Genomic DNA, 17230 nt, shown 5'->3' on the forward strand with positions numbered 1-17230 from the left:
GCAACACACAGGGGCCTCAGGCCTGGACCAGAGCAGAGAAGTTCCCTGGAGACTGGGCCTGGCCCTCTCCCCTCCCAGGGCCTGTCACCTGCACCGACTCATGCCTGACCAGGGAGCATGGTGCAGGGCTCATCCCTAAAGGGAGAGTGAGGAAGGGTAGGAAGCTGCTTCCAGCTTCGGAGCCTGCCCCAGGCAGAGGCCACTGAGGAGGGGGCCAGGCGGTTGCCCAGGCGAGGCTCGTGCCAGGAACTGCACTCTCTGCGACCCACCACATCCTGCCAGAGCCTGTTCTACGGGGACAGTTATTACCCAGCACAAGTGTGTGTTCATTTTAAAATCTGCTTCCTCTCATCACTTGCAACTTGGATGCCAAGAAATGGAGAAAAGTTAAATAAATCATAACATTCCTAAAAAGGAAGAGCACGCAGCTATTTTAGTTTCTGACTACATAAAAATGGTTATCATACATTAAAAGAAAAAGTACACTTACAATTCTGTATTCACATGACCTCTAGATGCTAAATTTTTAAAAACTACTTTTAAAAAAGCCAGTAGGGAAGCACCAAGAGAGACAATGAATTCTAACTGCATATTTGTATCACTTAAGTCTTGGGATAGTGGTTTCCCAGTATGTGTCCTTACAAAGAGGACCTGCAAGGAACAGCTGATGGCATGCACAGCTGCCCCAGAAACTTACTTCAGGACTGGTTATTCTGCCTCAGAGCCCTGCTTGTGCTCTGCACAGGACTCTGCAGTGCACAGTACAGGAGCCCAGAGCTGCACATGTGTACGACCTGCATGGCCCTGTTTTCTCCACTGGACCTGAAGCTCTGGGTGGCAACTGCTCTGTCTTTGTCCATCATGGTGGGGGCTGGGGTCTGCCCACAACACACTCAGAAAATGACTGAATTGAGGGGGTGAATGAGAACAGAGTTTCCAGAGATATTTTTACCCAGGAACCTCAACTCATGGAATCCAAATAGCTCCACAGCAGCATAAGACATGCCAGCTTTCACTACCAAAACCTGCCTTAGGGGAGGAGACTCGATTCGATCAGACCTGCTCAGTTAGACCATAGCTATCAGTCCTGCACAGGTGAAGACGTGGGCTACGCTGACTGGCACAGTGTCGGGTCTAGATGCACACGAGATGACGAAACTGTGGTGTTGATTTTCTCTGGTCAATGCCGGGATCAAATCCAGGGCCCCGTACAGTGACAGGTGCACTGAACACACCCCCTGGTCCCTAACGTGTCATTTATGTTCCTTAGCTTCACAGCTGTTTCTGAGACAAGGCCTCACTATGTGCTTCATTTTTCTTAACAGACGTGTTCATGGTGACCCTAGAGAGCTGCTGCACATGAGAGGAACTAAAATCCCAGAAGGGAAGGCTGGTTAAAAGACAACCCCAAGGCGGGCGGAGGAGGGAGGAGGGGGGAGGGGGGAGGGGGGGAGGGAGGAAGGAGGGAAGCCCAGGAAGGGCGGCTGCCCAGTGGTCCCGTGGTGCAGCCTGCGAAGAGAGAGGCTCGTCCCCGTGTCCCGGAAGCCAGACTGGGTTTTCCGAGAGCAATTTAGGAAGAAATGAGACTTAAGAAGGACCTTACTTGATGCGCAGTGAAAGGGGTCAGATAACTGGATGGCGCGCGGTCCCCCTGCCGCCCTTCGCCTGGGCGGGGTTTCCTGCAGCTCTCACACCTTGTGTTTTCTGCAGGGGACGCAGTGCTGAAGATCCCCCCAGGGGCAGAAAGCTGCAGCCCTTTCCCCACCTACATGTCACAATCAACAAGAATAAAACTCTCCAGGGATGCAAAGGCAACACAGCCTGCCAGGCAACTCTGAAGCAGCGCCACTGCTACGGAAGCAGCCAGGGAAGAGGAAGGCAGCTGTCGGCACCGGTTGGGACGGGACAGGAGCCTCCCACATGCGCATCACTCGGCACTGGGGGAACAGGAAGGGGCGGAAGCTGAGCAGGTACGCGCTGATTTCTGCAGTCAAATGTTTCTCTTTGCCTCCCTTTCTGGCTTTAAAGTACAACACTAGAATATCAGTAAATCTAGTAAAATCAGTACTTCAAATCTGTGGGCCCCCTTTTCTCCCCCAAAAGCCCTCACTTTCTCTTTAAGGCCCCCAAGTTAAAAGTGGAATTATTTTCACAATATAAGGTCAACTAGATTTTAAAATTTAAAATGCCATCATCTGTTAATTCCTCACATGGGAGGTAATAATTAAGACAGTCTCAAGGCCACGTCCAAATCCTCAGTTCTCATTTTGTGCTAAAAATGAAAACAAAATGTTGTGTTAGCTGTGGGTGAGTGGATATCATAAAATGAAGTTTTCCTCTTCACATCAAAATGCCTAAAAAAAAATCTGCACATGTCCTAGGACGACGCAGGTTGTGATTAAGACATCCATTTTACCGGGCAGTCGGGCAGCCTTTGAGTTCAAAATGAGCCCCACGAATATGGTAGCTCAAGCGGTGGAAGAAAACCGTGCTAATGTTCAAGGGGCTTTAGACACCGTACTAGGCCCAGACAGCAGAACACTGGGCGTGGAACTCTAGTGCTGCAGCTGCAGTGAGTCAGACAAGCACAGCACAAAGCCCATCTCCATAACCTCTGGGCACATTAGGGTCTCAGTAAGGTAAATACAATAGTAAGCATCCTGCTTTTTATAAACAAAGCCCTGAAAATTTTTTTTGTTCACTAAATGATTTCTGCTGATTAAATTAACATTAATGCTATAAACCAGTGATATTTTAAAACTATCAGATAATATATTTTAAGTTCACCTGTAAAGATGCCCATTATTATCTATTTATTCACCACAGTTACCTTTAAAAGTAAGAACTAGAGCCAGGAAAGGCAGCACACACCTGTAATCCCAGGACTTGGGAGACTGAGGCAAGAGGATTGCCCTGAGTTTGAGGCCAGCCTAAACTACATAGCAAGAACCCGATACAAAAAAAAAACCTAAATAAATAAAATGAAAACTTAAAAGGAGGGGGAATGTAGTGTGAAGGCCCTGAGTTCAATTCCTAGCACCACAATTAAAAAGAAAAGTAAAAACTAAAGAAAAATATAGTCTAAGTAAATGAAAGGCTGGGGCTACAGCCCCAGTGGTAGAGTGCTTGCTTTGCATGCTTGAGGCCCTGAGTTCTATTCCCGGCACCATCTCACACACACACACAAACACACACACACACGCGCGCGCGCGCGCGCGCGCGCACGCACGCACACATGCACGCACGTCTATGGAGTACTGCCAACTCCCTCCAAAAGTCTTTAGTAAATTAAACCGCATCACACAATACTTTTGTATCTGGACAAAAACATAAAACATAAAGCAATTCCACTAAGAACTCTAACTGGAGACCATTCCTATTATTGTAGATCCCAGCACTATGTAAAGGGGAAAAAGTCACTCACCTTTCCTGACCACAGCTGATCACGATTTCCACTGAAAGCTCTGTGGTACCCTAGGTGCCAGGTTTCAGCTGCCCCAATGTATGGTCTCAACGGTTTTCCCTACGTGGAAGCCATTTGGCTCCGCTGTGCACTACACGCAGTTTAACGCCAGCCTTCAAAGGCTGCAGATATGGAAGACCAGCAATTATTAAAGTACACACACGGCCTAGGAGAGGGACAAGGGGTCTGGACAGAGCTTCAGCGTGCTCTCTCCCACCCTCACTCTGAGGAGTTATCTGTGGTGCAGTCACCTCAGGACGGGGTCTAGGGACAGCACCGTCATCTGGTGGCACAGAGAACGGGCACACCTGCCACACACACGGGTAAGGGTCACTCCTTCTCCTATCCAATTACAGACCAGGCCCCACCCTGCTTAGCGCGGCTACTCCTCCTAAAGCCTTTAAGTCAGTACAGACTTCGGACGTAACTTTTATGGGGAAAAATGGTTAAACATCATGAAGGCTGTTTTCGGAGTACATATTTCTTACACTTGGAAGATACCACCTACGTTTCTTGCAAATTAGTAATAGAAAGTCACGTGATAAATACATCTTCATTACGGCTAAATAACTGACTGCAACGTAGGAACCAAACAACTAATCAACAATCACCAGATGCGTACAAAACTGAAAACGGAGCTCATGGCTGGTGTAAAAGGAAAGCCTGCCAGGCCCTGAAGAGCACTACTCTGGGAATTTTCACATTATCCACTCGATATGGTATTAAAGTGACAGCAAGAACTATTTATACTCAAAAGCAGGGAGGTCTCCAAAGACTTCCTTTTCGAGGCCTGTCCCGACCACGCCTGAGCTGCAACAGTCACTCAACACAGCATCTGACAGGCACCTAATGTCCCAGTGAGCCGGGGCCAGGCTCGGTGGCAACGTGAAAATGGTGCTGAGTACCTGATCCATCCTCACCCTGCTCTACGCTGAACCTGGGTATTACCTGAAGGACAATGGCCACCCCTGGGACTTGTCCTCATTTAATTATAAAAACCACTGAAAAAACCCAATCCTCTGGGCTCTGACGCTGGGCGAGGTTTATACAGGTGTATTCGGTCAGTGCAGAGGGCCTTACTGATTCTGCAACACAAACAAAAGCCCCAAACCTTGCTTCCTGCACTAAAGCCACAATACAGGAAAAGATGGAATGGACTACAGCTGCCTTTATATCAAAGGTCCTAAAAAGCTTTACTTTCACTTTCAGGAGTCTCCTTCCCATGCAATATCTATTTTTATGATTTAAATTGTTTAGAGACTTATTATAATGAGATTTTTTTTTTTTGGTACCGGGGATCAAACTCAGGTCCTTGCACTTGCGCAGCAGGCAGCAAAACCACTGAGCTAAATCCCCAGTCCTAAAATAAGTACATTTTAAAAAATCCAAAACCAACATACATTAATAGTTCTGACTGTTCCAAAGTTTAATAACCCAAGGCTAACTCCAAATGCTGTGCTGTCAGTACTTTACCCAAGCAGCACTTGTAATGATGGTGCGGACAGGCAGGCCACCAATGACCAATCTGAGATGACCAGTACAAAGTACAAAGGCTTTTAAATAATAGGCAACAGGAGGGCTGGGGATGTAGCTCACCTGCCTCGCAAGCACAAGGTCCTGAGTTTGATCCCCAGTACCAAAAAAAAAAAAAAAAAGGCAACAGGAATAAGACACAGTTATGGAAACTGAGAGTCACAATTCCTCAACAGTCAAACAGTCCTAACAATATAAAGCTTGACATTTACCCAACCTAAACTCCAAAGGATGATCCTTGCAGACAATATTAACTAAAACACTTCTGATTACCTTTTGCTACTGTTATGCCTCTGCAGGCACCTACCCAGAGCTCAAGACATCTTGTTTTTAATCACTTAAGTCTTCTCTAAAAACAATTCAGAAACTTACTTCAACAGATTTAAGTTTATAATCATATAATCCCTCATTTCCTTAAGGAAAGATCTGGTCTCAGTATAATATAAATACATGGGAATAACATGAAAATATGCTCGACATCATTAGTCACCAGGGCAAAGTGGGTAAAGCCACAGGGACTTGGCACTACACACTCACAGCAATAGTTACAATGCTATTATATGACCGCACCAGTACTGACAGCACACACAATGCAGGACTCTCAAACACTGCTGCCTCCACCACTTCAGCTTCTTTTCTTTGTTTCTCCCAGTACTGGGGTGTGAAACCAGGGGGACTCTACCAATGAGCTAGATCCCCAGATCATTTTCTTCTTTCCAGTACCAGGGATCAAACTCAGGACCTTATGCTTTTCGAGGCTGGCTCGATGCCACTGAACTACACCCCCAGCCCTCCAGATCTTTTTGTATTTGATTTTGTGACAGGGTCTTGCTAAATTGCCCATGCTGGCCTAGAACTGCTGGTGGTCTCCTGCCTCGGCCTTCTGGGATTACAGGCATGCACCACTGTGCCGTGCAGTTTGGCAGTTAATTCAGGAATGACTTTACACTGCTTGTAACATCCACTACCACATGACAAGACATTTTACTCTCTGATATCTGTCCCCACAGATGTGTATACAATGCTGTCTAAACCAGAGTAACTTAAATGCCCACCAACAGATGAACAAATAAACCGTTTACAGCCACAACATGTAATATTATCCAGTAATAAAAAAGAACTGGTGACAAATGGAATGACAAGGATGAATCTTAGAATTACTACAAGTGAAAAAAGCAAAGGCTGAAAAAACACATGCTATACGATTCCATTTATATAAAGTTACAGAATGTCCAAACTAATCCAGCGAGACAGAAAGCACACCAGTGACTGCCTAGAGTTGGGAAGGAAAGGACAGGTTAAAGGGGCACAAGAAAGCTCTGTGTGGGAGGAAGACGCCTGCCGACTGGTGACCGGTCCATGTCTGCACACAAACACAACTGGACCCCAGGACAGCCAGGCATGGCTGTGCGGCCGTAGCCCCAGCTACTTGGGGGGCTGAGAAGGACCCTCAAGGCCAGCCTGGGCATCACAGTGAGACGCCATCTCAAACAAAGAAAAACTTGGTGAAATGACGCATTTGAAATACACGTAGTTTAGTATGCTTCATTAAAGTCAATTCTGTTGTTCTTTTAGGGAGCTTAAAGGAAGAAATTTCAAGCTATGGTACTAAGAATGCACATGGAGCTCACAACATGAGCCGGCTTCGGGCCACACATCCAGGACTTCTCGTGTGCACAGTGATCTGCATCCTCATTTTTCTCTATGTAAGGAATCTCACTCCCGAGGAGCCAGAGGAGGAGCCCACACATCCAGCGGTGGTGGAGTGCGGCTTTTACCCCGATGAACTGTGTTCAGCTTTATTTGAAGGAAAAGGGGTAGCCTCTCAAATTGCAAAATTTTGTAAAAACCCTCATGGGTCCAAAGTCCTTGCTTATTTACATAAGCCAGGAAACTGCTCCAGGACGTCCCGGCAGCTGCGCTTCATAACCAGGCCCCTGTCTGCAGAAGAGGGCAACTTTTCCTTGGCATACATAATAACTCCTCCGAAGGAGCTGGCCATGTTCGTGCAGCTTCTCAGAGCTATTTATGTGCCTCAAAACGTTTACTGTATTCATGTTGACGAAAAGGCCCAAAAGAAGTACAAAACCGCTGTGAAAGGCCTGGTTAGCTGTTTTGAAAACATCTTTATTTCATCAAAGAGACAGAAAGTGGCTTACTCTGGCCTTACAAGACTACAGGCAGATATTAACTGTATGAAGGACCTAGTCCACTCCAAATTTCAATGGAACTATGTCATTAATCTTTGTGGGGAGGATTTTCCAATCAAAACCAATAAAGAAATCATACACTACATCAGAAGCAAATGGAATGATAAAAATATCACTCCTGGAGTAATGCAACCATCAACTACTAAATTCAAGACAAGCCAAAGTCACCCGGAGTCCAGCCCTACAGGAAGTATCTATGCATCACCAAATGAAAGATTCAAACACGAGCCCCCTCATAACTTAACCATTTACTTTGGAAGTGCTTACTACGTGCTTAGAAGAAAGTTTGTAGACTTCATCCTGACTGACGTCCGTGCGAAGGACATGCTGCAGTGGTCCAGGGACATCCACAGCCCAGAGCGCCATTACTGGGTAACCCTGAACCGACTGAAAGGTAAGAGCGATCCAGTAACATGGATGTCTATTCAGGTACAACAAGCCATACGAGTTTTAGTCTTGGCATAGATTCGTTCTACTCAGCTATTTCTCCATAGCTTCACAAATGTTGTATGTGTTCCAAGAGCTCCCACCTGGGAGTACAGGAGGCTCTTTGGTTTTAGATGTCTAAAGTTAGCAGAGAGAGTCATGCTCCCAAACCAGCATGGCTGCGTTTGAAAGAAATACTGTACTGGCATTTTGGTTGTTTTTAGATAAAATATTTTGAAAAATCTGAGCATAAATCTTTGGCAAGTTCTTCATCTCTTCATTTACTTGAAAAATCCTACTGGACAGCTACTGATGTCAGGCAGTGTGCTAAAGGTCCCTTAAGAATGAAAAGATTAAAACTAGTGGCACTTTAATAACAAACCCAATTCTTCAGATGGGTTCTCTGAGGCAGAGGAAAATCTGAGGCCCTCTGTGAAATACACTTCAGTATTTTCTCTTTATAAAAAGATGTCTCCTGCAGAGAACACGGCTTCTAACTTAGCAATTAAGACCATCAGTCCAGACAGTGCAAACGAGGGGTCCAGCAGAAACTGGGTACTGGGGATCCAACTCAGGACCTTCCGCTTGCAAGGCAGGCGGCGGAACCACTGAGCTACATCCCTGACCCTGGGTAAGGCCTTTTTAGAATTTCCACACCCACTGCAAGCCCTACTTCAAGTCACCTCGGAGGGCTATTAAAGAGGAATCATAACCCCAAGAATCAATCCCACATAACTATGAACTGCACTTCACAAACATCAGAGTTGCAAGAGATGGGGAGGCCATGGAAAGGGAAATCTAGGTGCACAGATGCAGATTCGAGGTTCCAATCAGCCCCAGAAGCAGCACCAATGCATTATGTGCCACTCACTCCCAAAAGTGCAAGCTTTTAATCTGATGAGACAAAGGAAACATCTCTGTCACAGCTGGATGTCCCCTCAGCCTTTCACATCCACTGCCTTACTTAGAGGGAATGCCAAGAACAGTGCAGAATTTACACTAAAAACCCAGAAGTGTGCTGAGTGTGGCGATGTGACCCCAGCACTCTGGGGGGCTGAGGCAGGAGGATCACAAGTTTGTGGTCTGCCTGGGCAATTGAGCGAGACCCTGTCTCAAAATAAATAAATAAAAAAGGGACGGGGACATAGCTCAGTGCAGAGGCCATGGGTTCTATCCTCAGTCCTACAAAACAAAACAGAAGTGGACTCCACAGCCTACGCTGGTTCTGTCTCCCTGTTAGATGCTCCAGGTGCCACACCAGATGCTGGCTGGGAAGGAGATGTGCGAGCCATCAAATGGAGACCGGAGGAAGGAAAGGGTCACGATGGATGCAGAGGTAAAAACAAAAGCAAAACACAACCTTAAACTCTTAACAAAAACTATGCAGTTGCTGCTTAATAATGGTGGGAGGAAGCTAATGATCATGTTTAACCCGAAATTAGTGAGGACACTACTAGCATGGGTGTCAATGTATACAAATAATATAATAATATAAGATCCACACAGAAAAGTATACAGATAACAAACACACAGGTTTATAAGCTTTTCTTTTCTTTTTTCTTTCTGAGGTGCTGGGAAGGAAGCCAGGGTCATGTGCATGCTAGGCAAGCTCTCCACCACTGAGCTGTACCCAGCCCCAGGTGGATAAATATTCACAAAGAACACACAGGACCATAACTTATCAAGTCTTTAAACAACAACAACAACAGCAACACTACAATCTGGCTTTTTCTGCCCACTCCTACAATTCAAACTCAATTACAAATGAGCTCTCTGTCCCTCAATTAGAATACAAAACTGGATAATACAGATGTATGCCTCAGAGCAGGTCAACAAACTACCATGGCCTACACTATATCAGAAGCAAATGGACGATAAAAATATCACTCTGGAGTCCACTGGCTGTCTGGTGCTTATTTATATAAAGTTTTACTCTGGAACACAGCCACAACCATTCACTTAGCATATCGTTTATGACACTAAAGGGCAGAATTGAGCAGTTAGGACCCAAACTCTGGACCAGCAAATCCAAACGATGTCTCTCTGGCTCTCTACAGATAGTCTGCTGCCTGTTCTAGAATTGTGAGCTTCACACTTGTCTTGCTTGCATGGTCTCTAAAAGAAATATGTAAAAAGATAACTATTATAGGCTTAATAACTGCAAAGGAGCATTTTCTAGCCTACTAGAAACTGTATATGTTTTGGATAGTTTTTCACCCAAATCTTGGAGCTACAGACTTAGTTCATTCGAGCTACAGAATCCCCTCCCCTGAGTTTTAATTGCCAAAGGCAGACCTCATGGGGAAGCCCAGCAGGTCATACACGGTCTGACTTTCTCTTTAGAGAATTTTGATTACGGTGCCTGAGACATGCCAAATAAACGAGGGCCAGCCAGCACTCCAGCTGTTTAAGATGAATACAATAAACAGGCTGTGTACAAACAGGAACTGTTGACTCCCATACACAGTTCTAAGACAAGTCATTCCTGCTGCCTTGTGCACTGCCAGCCCCCACAGGTCAGAGGTGCTGGGGTGACTTCTAGTGAAGTGTTTTTAAAAAGGCAGATAATGATTTGACTGGGGAGCCATTCACAGTTAGAAGGGGACTGTTATCAGCAGGTTAACACCCTGCCCTTTCTTTAAAAAGCAGGTGCCTGTCATTCACTGCACACTGGGGTTGTCAGGACCAGCAGGTAAGTGTTCAGAAAAGAAAGGGGCTCAGATTCTTCCCCCAAATAGTGTGCAAGCGGTGTAAAAGGGCAATAAAGGTCGCTGCTGTGATAATAAACGATGGCTCAGGATGCATACACACAGCAGCAACCTGAATGCCTCAGTGTTTGCACAGAGGTGACAGCCTGGGCCACTGGGCAGGTCTCAGCCTAACTGCCTGCAGAATGACAGCCATCCTGTCAGTCAGTGGCCGAGAGACTCTTCAAAGCCAGTCAGCACAAAGGCAGAACCAGGACTCCGAGAACATTCCACTTATCGTATTCCCTTCAGTTCAAATCCATGTGCATCTAAATTACAGCTCTCTGGCTACAATCAAGGCAGTGCTGGTCCAATTTTCACTTGTGCCCTAAGTTCTTCACAATGCTTTGTCGGTATCTGTGCTTTTGCTAGTAGAAAGTAACTCTCCTGAGAGTGCAACGCTTTGTGGTCCTGACAACTGCCGCTGTGTATACAATCCCGACCCTGTGCCGGCTGAGCCCTTCACAGAGGCAGACCCGGCGCTGTACGAGCAAGGCTCCTTCCCATGTTTTTGGGTCTCACAAATGCACAGACTTTTGTGCTTGCAATAGCTCCTACCCTCTGAGGGTGGTATTTCCCTTAAAACAGGTTTTTTGGAAGTAGGACTGTTAGCCTGCTGGGACAGTGCAGGAGGCGCTGAGCAGAGCACGGGGACTCCCGCAGATGGCCTCTCCCTGGGGAAGCCGAGCCCTCACCTGTCACCTGCAAACCGAGGGTGCTGATGGGAACCCCACAATGTGGTGCCAAGGGTTAGGAGGGTAGCAAGCGCCCAACACTGTGTGGCACTAAAAAGCGCTACCGAGTCTGCCTTGAAGAGATCTGAGTAGCACTGGATTCTGACTGTAATTCCCATTTGAATCATCTCACTCATATCAAACACTCTCTCAACAACCAATGAGGGAAGCAATGGCCTATTAAAAATGAGAAGTCAGAAGCAGAACCTATGAGAACTTAGATTTTACCAGGCAAATGAGTGCTATTTCATCTTCCTGTGTTCATGACTAGCTCAAGTGCACAGTATTCATATTCATCTACAGCAGCCACCATTTTGGAAATCACTAACAAAAAGAAAGACAATGTCCTTTTCTGCTATAAATTCAAAATGCTATGTAGCTTGTACTAAAGCAGCATGGTGCTTAATTTGAACTTTTGTGAAACAAAGAGGCCTTCTAGATGAAGTGAGAGAAAGTGTGAGTATGAACAGGTGGGGAAACAGGCAGCTAAGTGTGTGCATTTCTCTCTTCAGGCCACTATGTCCAAGACACCTGCGTATATGGACTGGGAGACTTACCGTGGATCATTCAGTCGCCTTCTTTGTTTGCCAACAAATTTGAGCCCTCAGCAGACCCTCTTGTGGTTATGTGCTTGGAGAGGTGGCACAGACTTAAGGTCCTACAACAGGCAGAAGTCTCTGTAGAACCGCACTGGCGTTTTCAACAGCAAAGTCACTTCGACGTGAAGCCCAACCACTGAAGAGCATTCGTGCTCTTGCTGGTACCTTCTGTTTGCTGACTTGAAACAACAGAACACAGGACGAGAGCAGGAAGAATGGGACAGTCATTCCTGGGTATAAACTAGCCCTAAAATGAATTTAGAAATATGCAATAGACGAGCCTTTACTGTAGACTGCTTTACAGCTCTGGGAAAGAAATCACAGGAGAAGAGTGACCCGAGCAGCCACTGGTGATGCACACGCGAGCTGGTGCACAACGCGGTTGGTTCTGAGGGCCTGGATACTCTTGTGTATGAGACACTAATAAAGAACAAATTCCCACTGAAAATGAACATGGGCTTATCTAAAGCTGTTTTTGTTAGATGAGCAGTGTCACTTTATTCTGACAAATCCCAGAAAAATATGTTAAGGGTCTACTTCTCCGGGTAAGATGAAATTAACCTGGGCTGAGCTGGGCGTGGTGGCACACACCTCGAATCCTAGCACACTGGACACGGAGGCAACAGGACCCCAAGTTCAAGGCCAGGCTGGTCGGCTTAATAATTTAGTGAGACAGGGATGTAGCATGGGGAGAAGGCCCTGGGTTCACTCCCCAATATCCCCAAATACACAATCAATCAAACCCTGGGGTGTACCCCGCTCCTTAGCAAGGCTGCCTAGGAGGTTTCCATGTTCTCAGTGACTCTCTGCTGGGATCTCTTCCGGGCTGGACTCACGCCTGAGCTGCCCACACTACCACAATTGCCAAGGACACTGGACATTAGAAGTGTGGCAAGCCAAGACTGAGGGAGTAAATATTGAGTTTTAGTTAATTTTTAAATTTTTAATTACTTTAACTTAAAAAACTAAGTGCATGTGGCCTAGCGCTACCATGCTGGACAGCACAGAGCAGGCAAGGCCTTACGCGTCCTCACAGACTCACGGTACCTCCACTGTAAAGTTCCGGACTTTAATGCTGCTGCTGGTGCCACTGAGCTGTCTCTATACACGTGCTGAAAGCCCGCTATATACTCTCTCCCTCCAAACACTAAGAGAGGAAGAGCAGGAGCCACAGGTAAGAAACTAAAGAAAAAAATATTCCAAAGGCAAAACACAAGCAGCTCAGCAAACTGAAACTCCCCACACAGAAACGCTACCAAAGCCGCTGGGCCTCTCAGGGTCACCCCGCTTTCCGAGCTCACAGGGACACACAGCTCTCTCCATCTGCTTACTGCTTGTTCCGAAAGCTCAGATTCACTGTAACTATGTATTCCACGCTTTATAAAAACTCACTGAAATTTAGCTCTTCTCAAGTTACTTGAAACGCACTGTCCAGCAGAGCAACTACCCATGGGCTGTCAGAAGCACACATATGCGTGGGGGTGAGGCGCCCCGAAGAGTGTCCAACACTGCTCAGAGGAGGAAACCAAGGCACAGGAGACGGAGGAAACTTCTCAGGACCACAGGGTGGGAAGGTGGCGCTGGGCTCTGGTGAAGGCAGGCGGCCTGCTGCCAAGTTAGCACACCACCTGACCTCATCCAAGGGAGCATGGACCTGTGCCCACCAGGCTCAGATACCGTAGAGAAGCTTCCAGAACAAACCATCTCAGAACAGCACAATGAACTAAAACCAAGAAAAGTAAAGGCACAGGGGAAAGACAGCAGGAAATCGGGGCTCCAGTGGCAGGAGGGAAGCCAGGCATGGGGCACCTCTGTCAGCACAGGACCGACAAGAAACCAGTGCTCCTTGCTTCCGAGTAAGGTTTTCAGGGTGTTCATCCGCCAGGTAAAAGAGTAAACTAAAGCCCATGAAGCAAAAGTCTCACATGCACTGTGCCCAGGTGGTACATGTACAGGGTCCTGAGACACCCTCTTTAGCTTTCTGGGAACGGAACAGGTCAAGTTTACTGTTCAAGTTTTCCAGTAAATCTCTCTTACACATAAAAGCTAGGCTGCCTCACCGTGTATTATGTGATACCTTGAGGCTTAACACTCACAAAGCTAAGCCTCCTCACAGGGTCCAAAGCCTGAAAATGAGATTAGCCGACCACTTCTGAAAACCATTCCCTACCTCTGTCCCCATTCTCCCTCCATGAAAACGATGTAAACACACAGCACAAGTACACAGTTTTTGTCTTACTTCTGACTTTAAAACACCCACACACCCTTTCCAGCTATCTACAAAGCCTAAATAAATGAAGCCAGAAAGCCAAGTCAAATGCTACTGACCACACCCTCCTACCCCACCTGGCATCCACACCTTACTACTGTGTGGACAGACCATCCTGGGGTCCTGTTAAGATGCAGCCTTGGAGTGGGGGCGTGAGAGTCTGTATTTTTTTTGGTATGGGCACCGAACTCGGGACCTTGCCCTTGCAAAGCAGGTGACTTCACTGAGCTAAATCCTAGGCCCTGAGATTCTGTATTTCTTAAAAAACAAAGTCCTCCCAAGTGACATCCTGAGTAACAAGCACCTCACTGTGCTCCAATCAGGTTATCACAAGAGGTGAAGAGCACAGCGGGGGAATACCATTAATCTGAGGGGCTAGTACTCTGTTTATAGTAAAAACAAACAAAGACCTAGCAACTGTATCTCTTTGGATCTTATTAACTGAAAGCTACTGTGCACAGCATGCGCTTCAGACAGGGCACCAAGCTATTTCAAACCTCTGAGTCTTCTAGTGAACTGAAAAGCCCAATACTGGTGAAACTTCAGAGTAAAACAGTAAAACAAACCCTAAACACCACTGGGGTCCCAACATTGTTCTTACTTCCAGCAATTTCTCTACATTTCACATACACCTACAAAGTGTTTATATTCGTTTTAGCCTTTTACTTCTCATTCACATTTTCATGATGCACTTTGGTTCCCAAAGCTTTGCCATCATTCTTCCTTTCGGCAGAGTCTGGCAGAAAGGCCTTTCCCCAGAGGCCACCTCTCCAGGCACGACAGTTAGAAGCAGCCACGTGTGACTCAGCTCTGGCTGCTGAACCGTAAGCAGGTGCGAAGGCACCGTTTTACCTTCCAAGAGATGCTCTCTGACCCTGCCGTCGGGTCAAGGGAAGAAGGGAGTGTGTGTCCTGAACTAGAGGTTACATCTACCACACGGCAGGCACAGGGACTCTGAGTCACGCCTGGAAGGAAGCTGTCCAACAGGGAATTTTCACTGTTACCAGCCTCTGGAACTTGGGCATTGTTTTGTTACAGCAGCTACTCAACTTGGATCAAAATACTTAGTACAGTATTCCTAAACTTCAGAAACTGTTTTTTCTTGCAGTGCTGGGAATGAAACTGGTTAGTGCGAGGACTCTGGAAAGCTGTGGAGATGCTGGCTGGAAAAGCAGCTCAATACTGTGAGCAAGCCTGATGCAGATGTTAGTCAGAGCTCAGAAGACCAGTGCGCAGATGAAAAAGCAGACGAGAAGACCAGGCTCAGGAGGGTTCAACTTGCAGCTGGACTCCAGGTTACATGTCACACACTGGCAGAAAATGTGTCTGCATTTTACTCATGACTGGAGACCTTTAGGGAGACTGAGATTAAGGGCAGTGGACAAATTAATCTGGTGGAGGAAATTTCAAGGCAGCCAAACATTCAGGCTGTGGCTTGGGTACTGCTGGGGGCTTTTAGTCAGCTCTACATTGAGAATTAAGAGCAAACAGTGCAGCAGAATGATACAAAAAGTTTTGAGTTTGGCTAGAAAGGAAGCTCCAGTAAAGTTGGAGCCTACAAAGATACAGCAGAGGGGAGGTTGGTTGTCAAAAAGATTAGCATTAAAAAGAAACCAGATACTATGGAATAGGCCAATGAGAAAATGGTTCAAGGGCATGTGAGGAATCATCAAGGACCCACCCTTTGAAGCCTCAAAATTGCAAAAGTGAAAGACAGCTTTGAGAAGTGAATCCCGGAGCACCATGCTCCAGAACAGCAGCAGCCAGGGGAACGGAACGGATTCCCCAGGACTCAGCTCACTGTGCCCAGTCATGCAGGCACTGAGGCCTCTCCAGCCACCAGCAAGATGTGAAAGGGCTCAGCTACTGCTCCAGCTGGTGGCAGACCTTGGTGTCAACCACATGGTGTTGGTTTTAGACGCATGCAGAATGTAAGAGTGAAGGGGTCAGGAAGGCTTCCACCCAGAATTCAGAGGAAGGCCTGGGAGGCCAGGCAGTGTGCCCCAGAGGGCAGTGTGGGAAGCTAAAAGTACAGTGGAGACCCCAGGATGGTGGAAAAGGGAGGAATTTGCACCATCTGAGGAGAGCAGCAAGGAGGGAGCAAAGGCAGCCCCAGAGTTAAGCCATGAGGGAACAGACACCACTGGCAAGGGTGAGGTGGAGCTGCCCAAACCCTTTGGAATTCACATCTTGCCAGAGATTGTCCCGGGGGCTGGACATGGAATGACAGGATTTAATGTTTGCCCTGCTGGATCTTGGGGTTGGTTTGGTCACATTCCTTTCTATTGCCCTACTTTTACCTTTCGGAATGGGAATGTTTATCCTGTGCCACTATAGGCTGGAAGTGTTCACTTTCTTTTCATTTTTACAGAGACTACAGCTAAGTGTTTGCCTTAGATCTCAGAGAAGAATTTTGACTTGGGACTTTTCAGCAATGTTCCTTCGTGCCCTTTAGGTCTTAGCTCAAACTAACCCCTGAGGGAGTCCCGTCCCTGACTTACGGCCCCATGTGCTTCCTTCCAGCCTCTCACAATGGATGTGGCTTTGCTCACTTCCTTGAGGGCCTGTTTGTCCTGCAGGAGTCGGGTGCAGGAGGGCAGCACATGCACTTGTGACCTTCCCTCCAGGACCCATTCCTCAGTGGCTATGACAGGGCCTGGCCCAACACAGCTGCTCACGGAGCAATGCCCTGGGCCTACCGACACCAAGCTGAGTGAGTACAGGCTGCCGACAGCCAGATGCGCTGGTACCCACGAGACACTGAGCTAAATGCCAGGCTTCAACAGGGCCAAAGAGTGCAAAGACACAGAGGCTCCAGGTTTCAGCAGCACCAGTGTGAAAGTCAAGCCCTGGTTTCCCTTCGTGGGAGCCATTAACTGAGGGCACAGCCCAGAGAGAATGAGCCTGGAGAGCAGGCGATGCACATACCCGTCCCCCCACCCTGGCCCTCAAACGCCCCTGGGCTGGCAGGGACACACACCCGCACACAACTGCATCACAGCGAGCAGGGAGGTGGGAGGTCCTTAGGGAAGACAAGGATGGGAGATGAGGATTCACCAGCAGGGCCCTTGAGGCTGACGGGACAGAGGGAATGCAGGCAGGGTGTGGATGTCCAGGACACAGCCCTGTGGCCCGAGCTGGGCAGGCTGGCCAGGCTCAGCTCTCAAGCAGCTGTGAGTCTCTTCTTCCAGCAATGAAGCCATAACGGGCATTCATGTGGAGAAGTAGCCCTTAGACCTGTTTCAGACA

General features: G+C 47.3%; 2 protein-coding genes across 4 annotated transcripts in view; one reads left to right on the forward strand and one right to left on the reverse strand.

Annotated features, from left to right (window-relative positions):
- The window catches only part of Rtf2 (replication termination factor 2), a 37727-nt gene that overhangs the window by 8288 nt on the left and 12209 nt on the right, over nt 1-17230 (reverse strand).
- Nucleotides 1475-14052, forward strand: LOC101705098 (putative beta-1,3-galactosyl-O-glycosyl-glycoprotein beta-1,6-N-acetylglucosaminyltransferase 7). 3 transcript variants are annotated; one of them, XM_087188622.1, is made up of 4 exons: nt 1475-1970; nt 6007-7600; nt 8873-8968; nt 11626-14052. In XM_087188622.1, the coding sequence occupies exons 2-4, from the start codon at nt 6631-6633 to the stop codon at nt 11850-11852; spliced, it is 1293 nt and encodes a 430-aa protein (XP_087044748.1). In that variant the 5' UTR covers nt 1475-1970; nt 6007-6630; the 3' UTR covers nt 11853-14052. The 3 variants fall into 3 exon arrangements, with proteins under 3 accessions (XP_087044748.1, XP_004840977.1, XP_087044747.1); XM_004840920.4 differs by having other exon boundaries at nt 1476-1970; nt 6572-7600; XM_087188621.1 differs by lacking the exon at nt 1475-1970 and having other exon boundaries at nt 5021-7600.

The sequence above is a fragment of the Heterocephalus glaber genome, unplaced genomic scaffold (assembly GCF_053883595.1).
Source record: "Heterocephalus glaber isolate CG9 unplaced genomic scaffold, H.glaber_assembly_v1.0 deba00001532, whole genome shotgun sequence".
In the NCBI taxonomy this organism is placed as follows: domain Eukaryota; kingdom Metazoa; phylum Chordata; class Mammalia; order Rodentia; family Bathyergidae; genus Heterocephalus; species Heterocephalus glaber.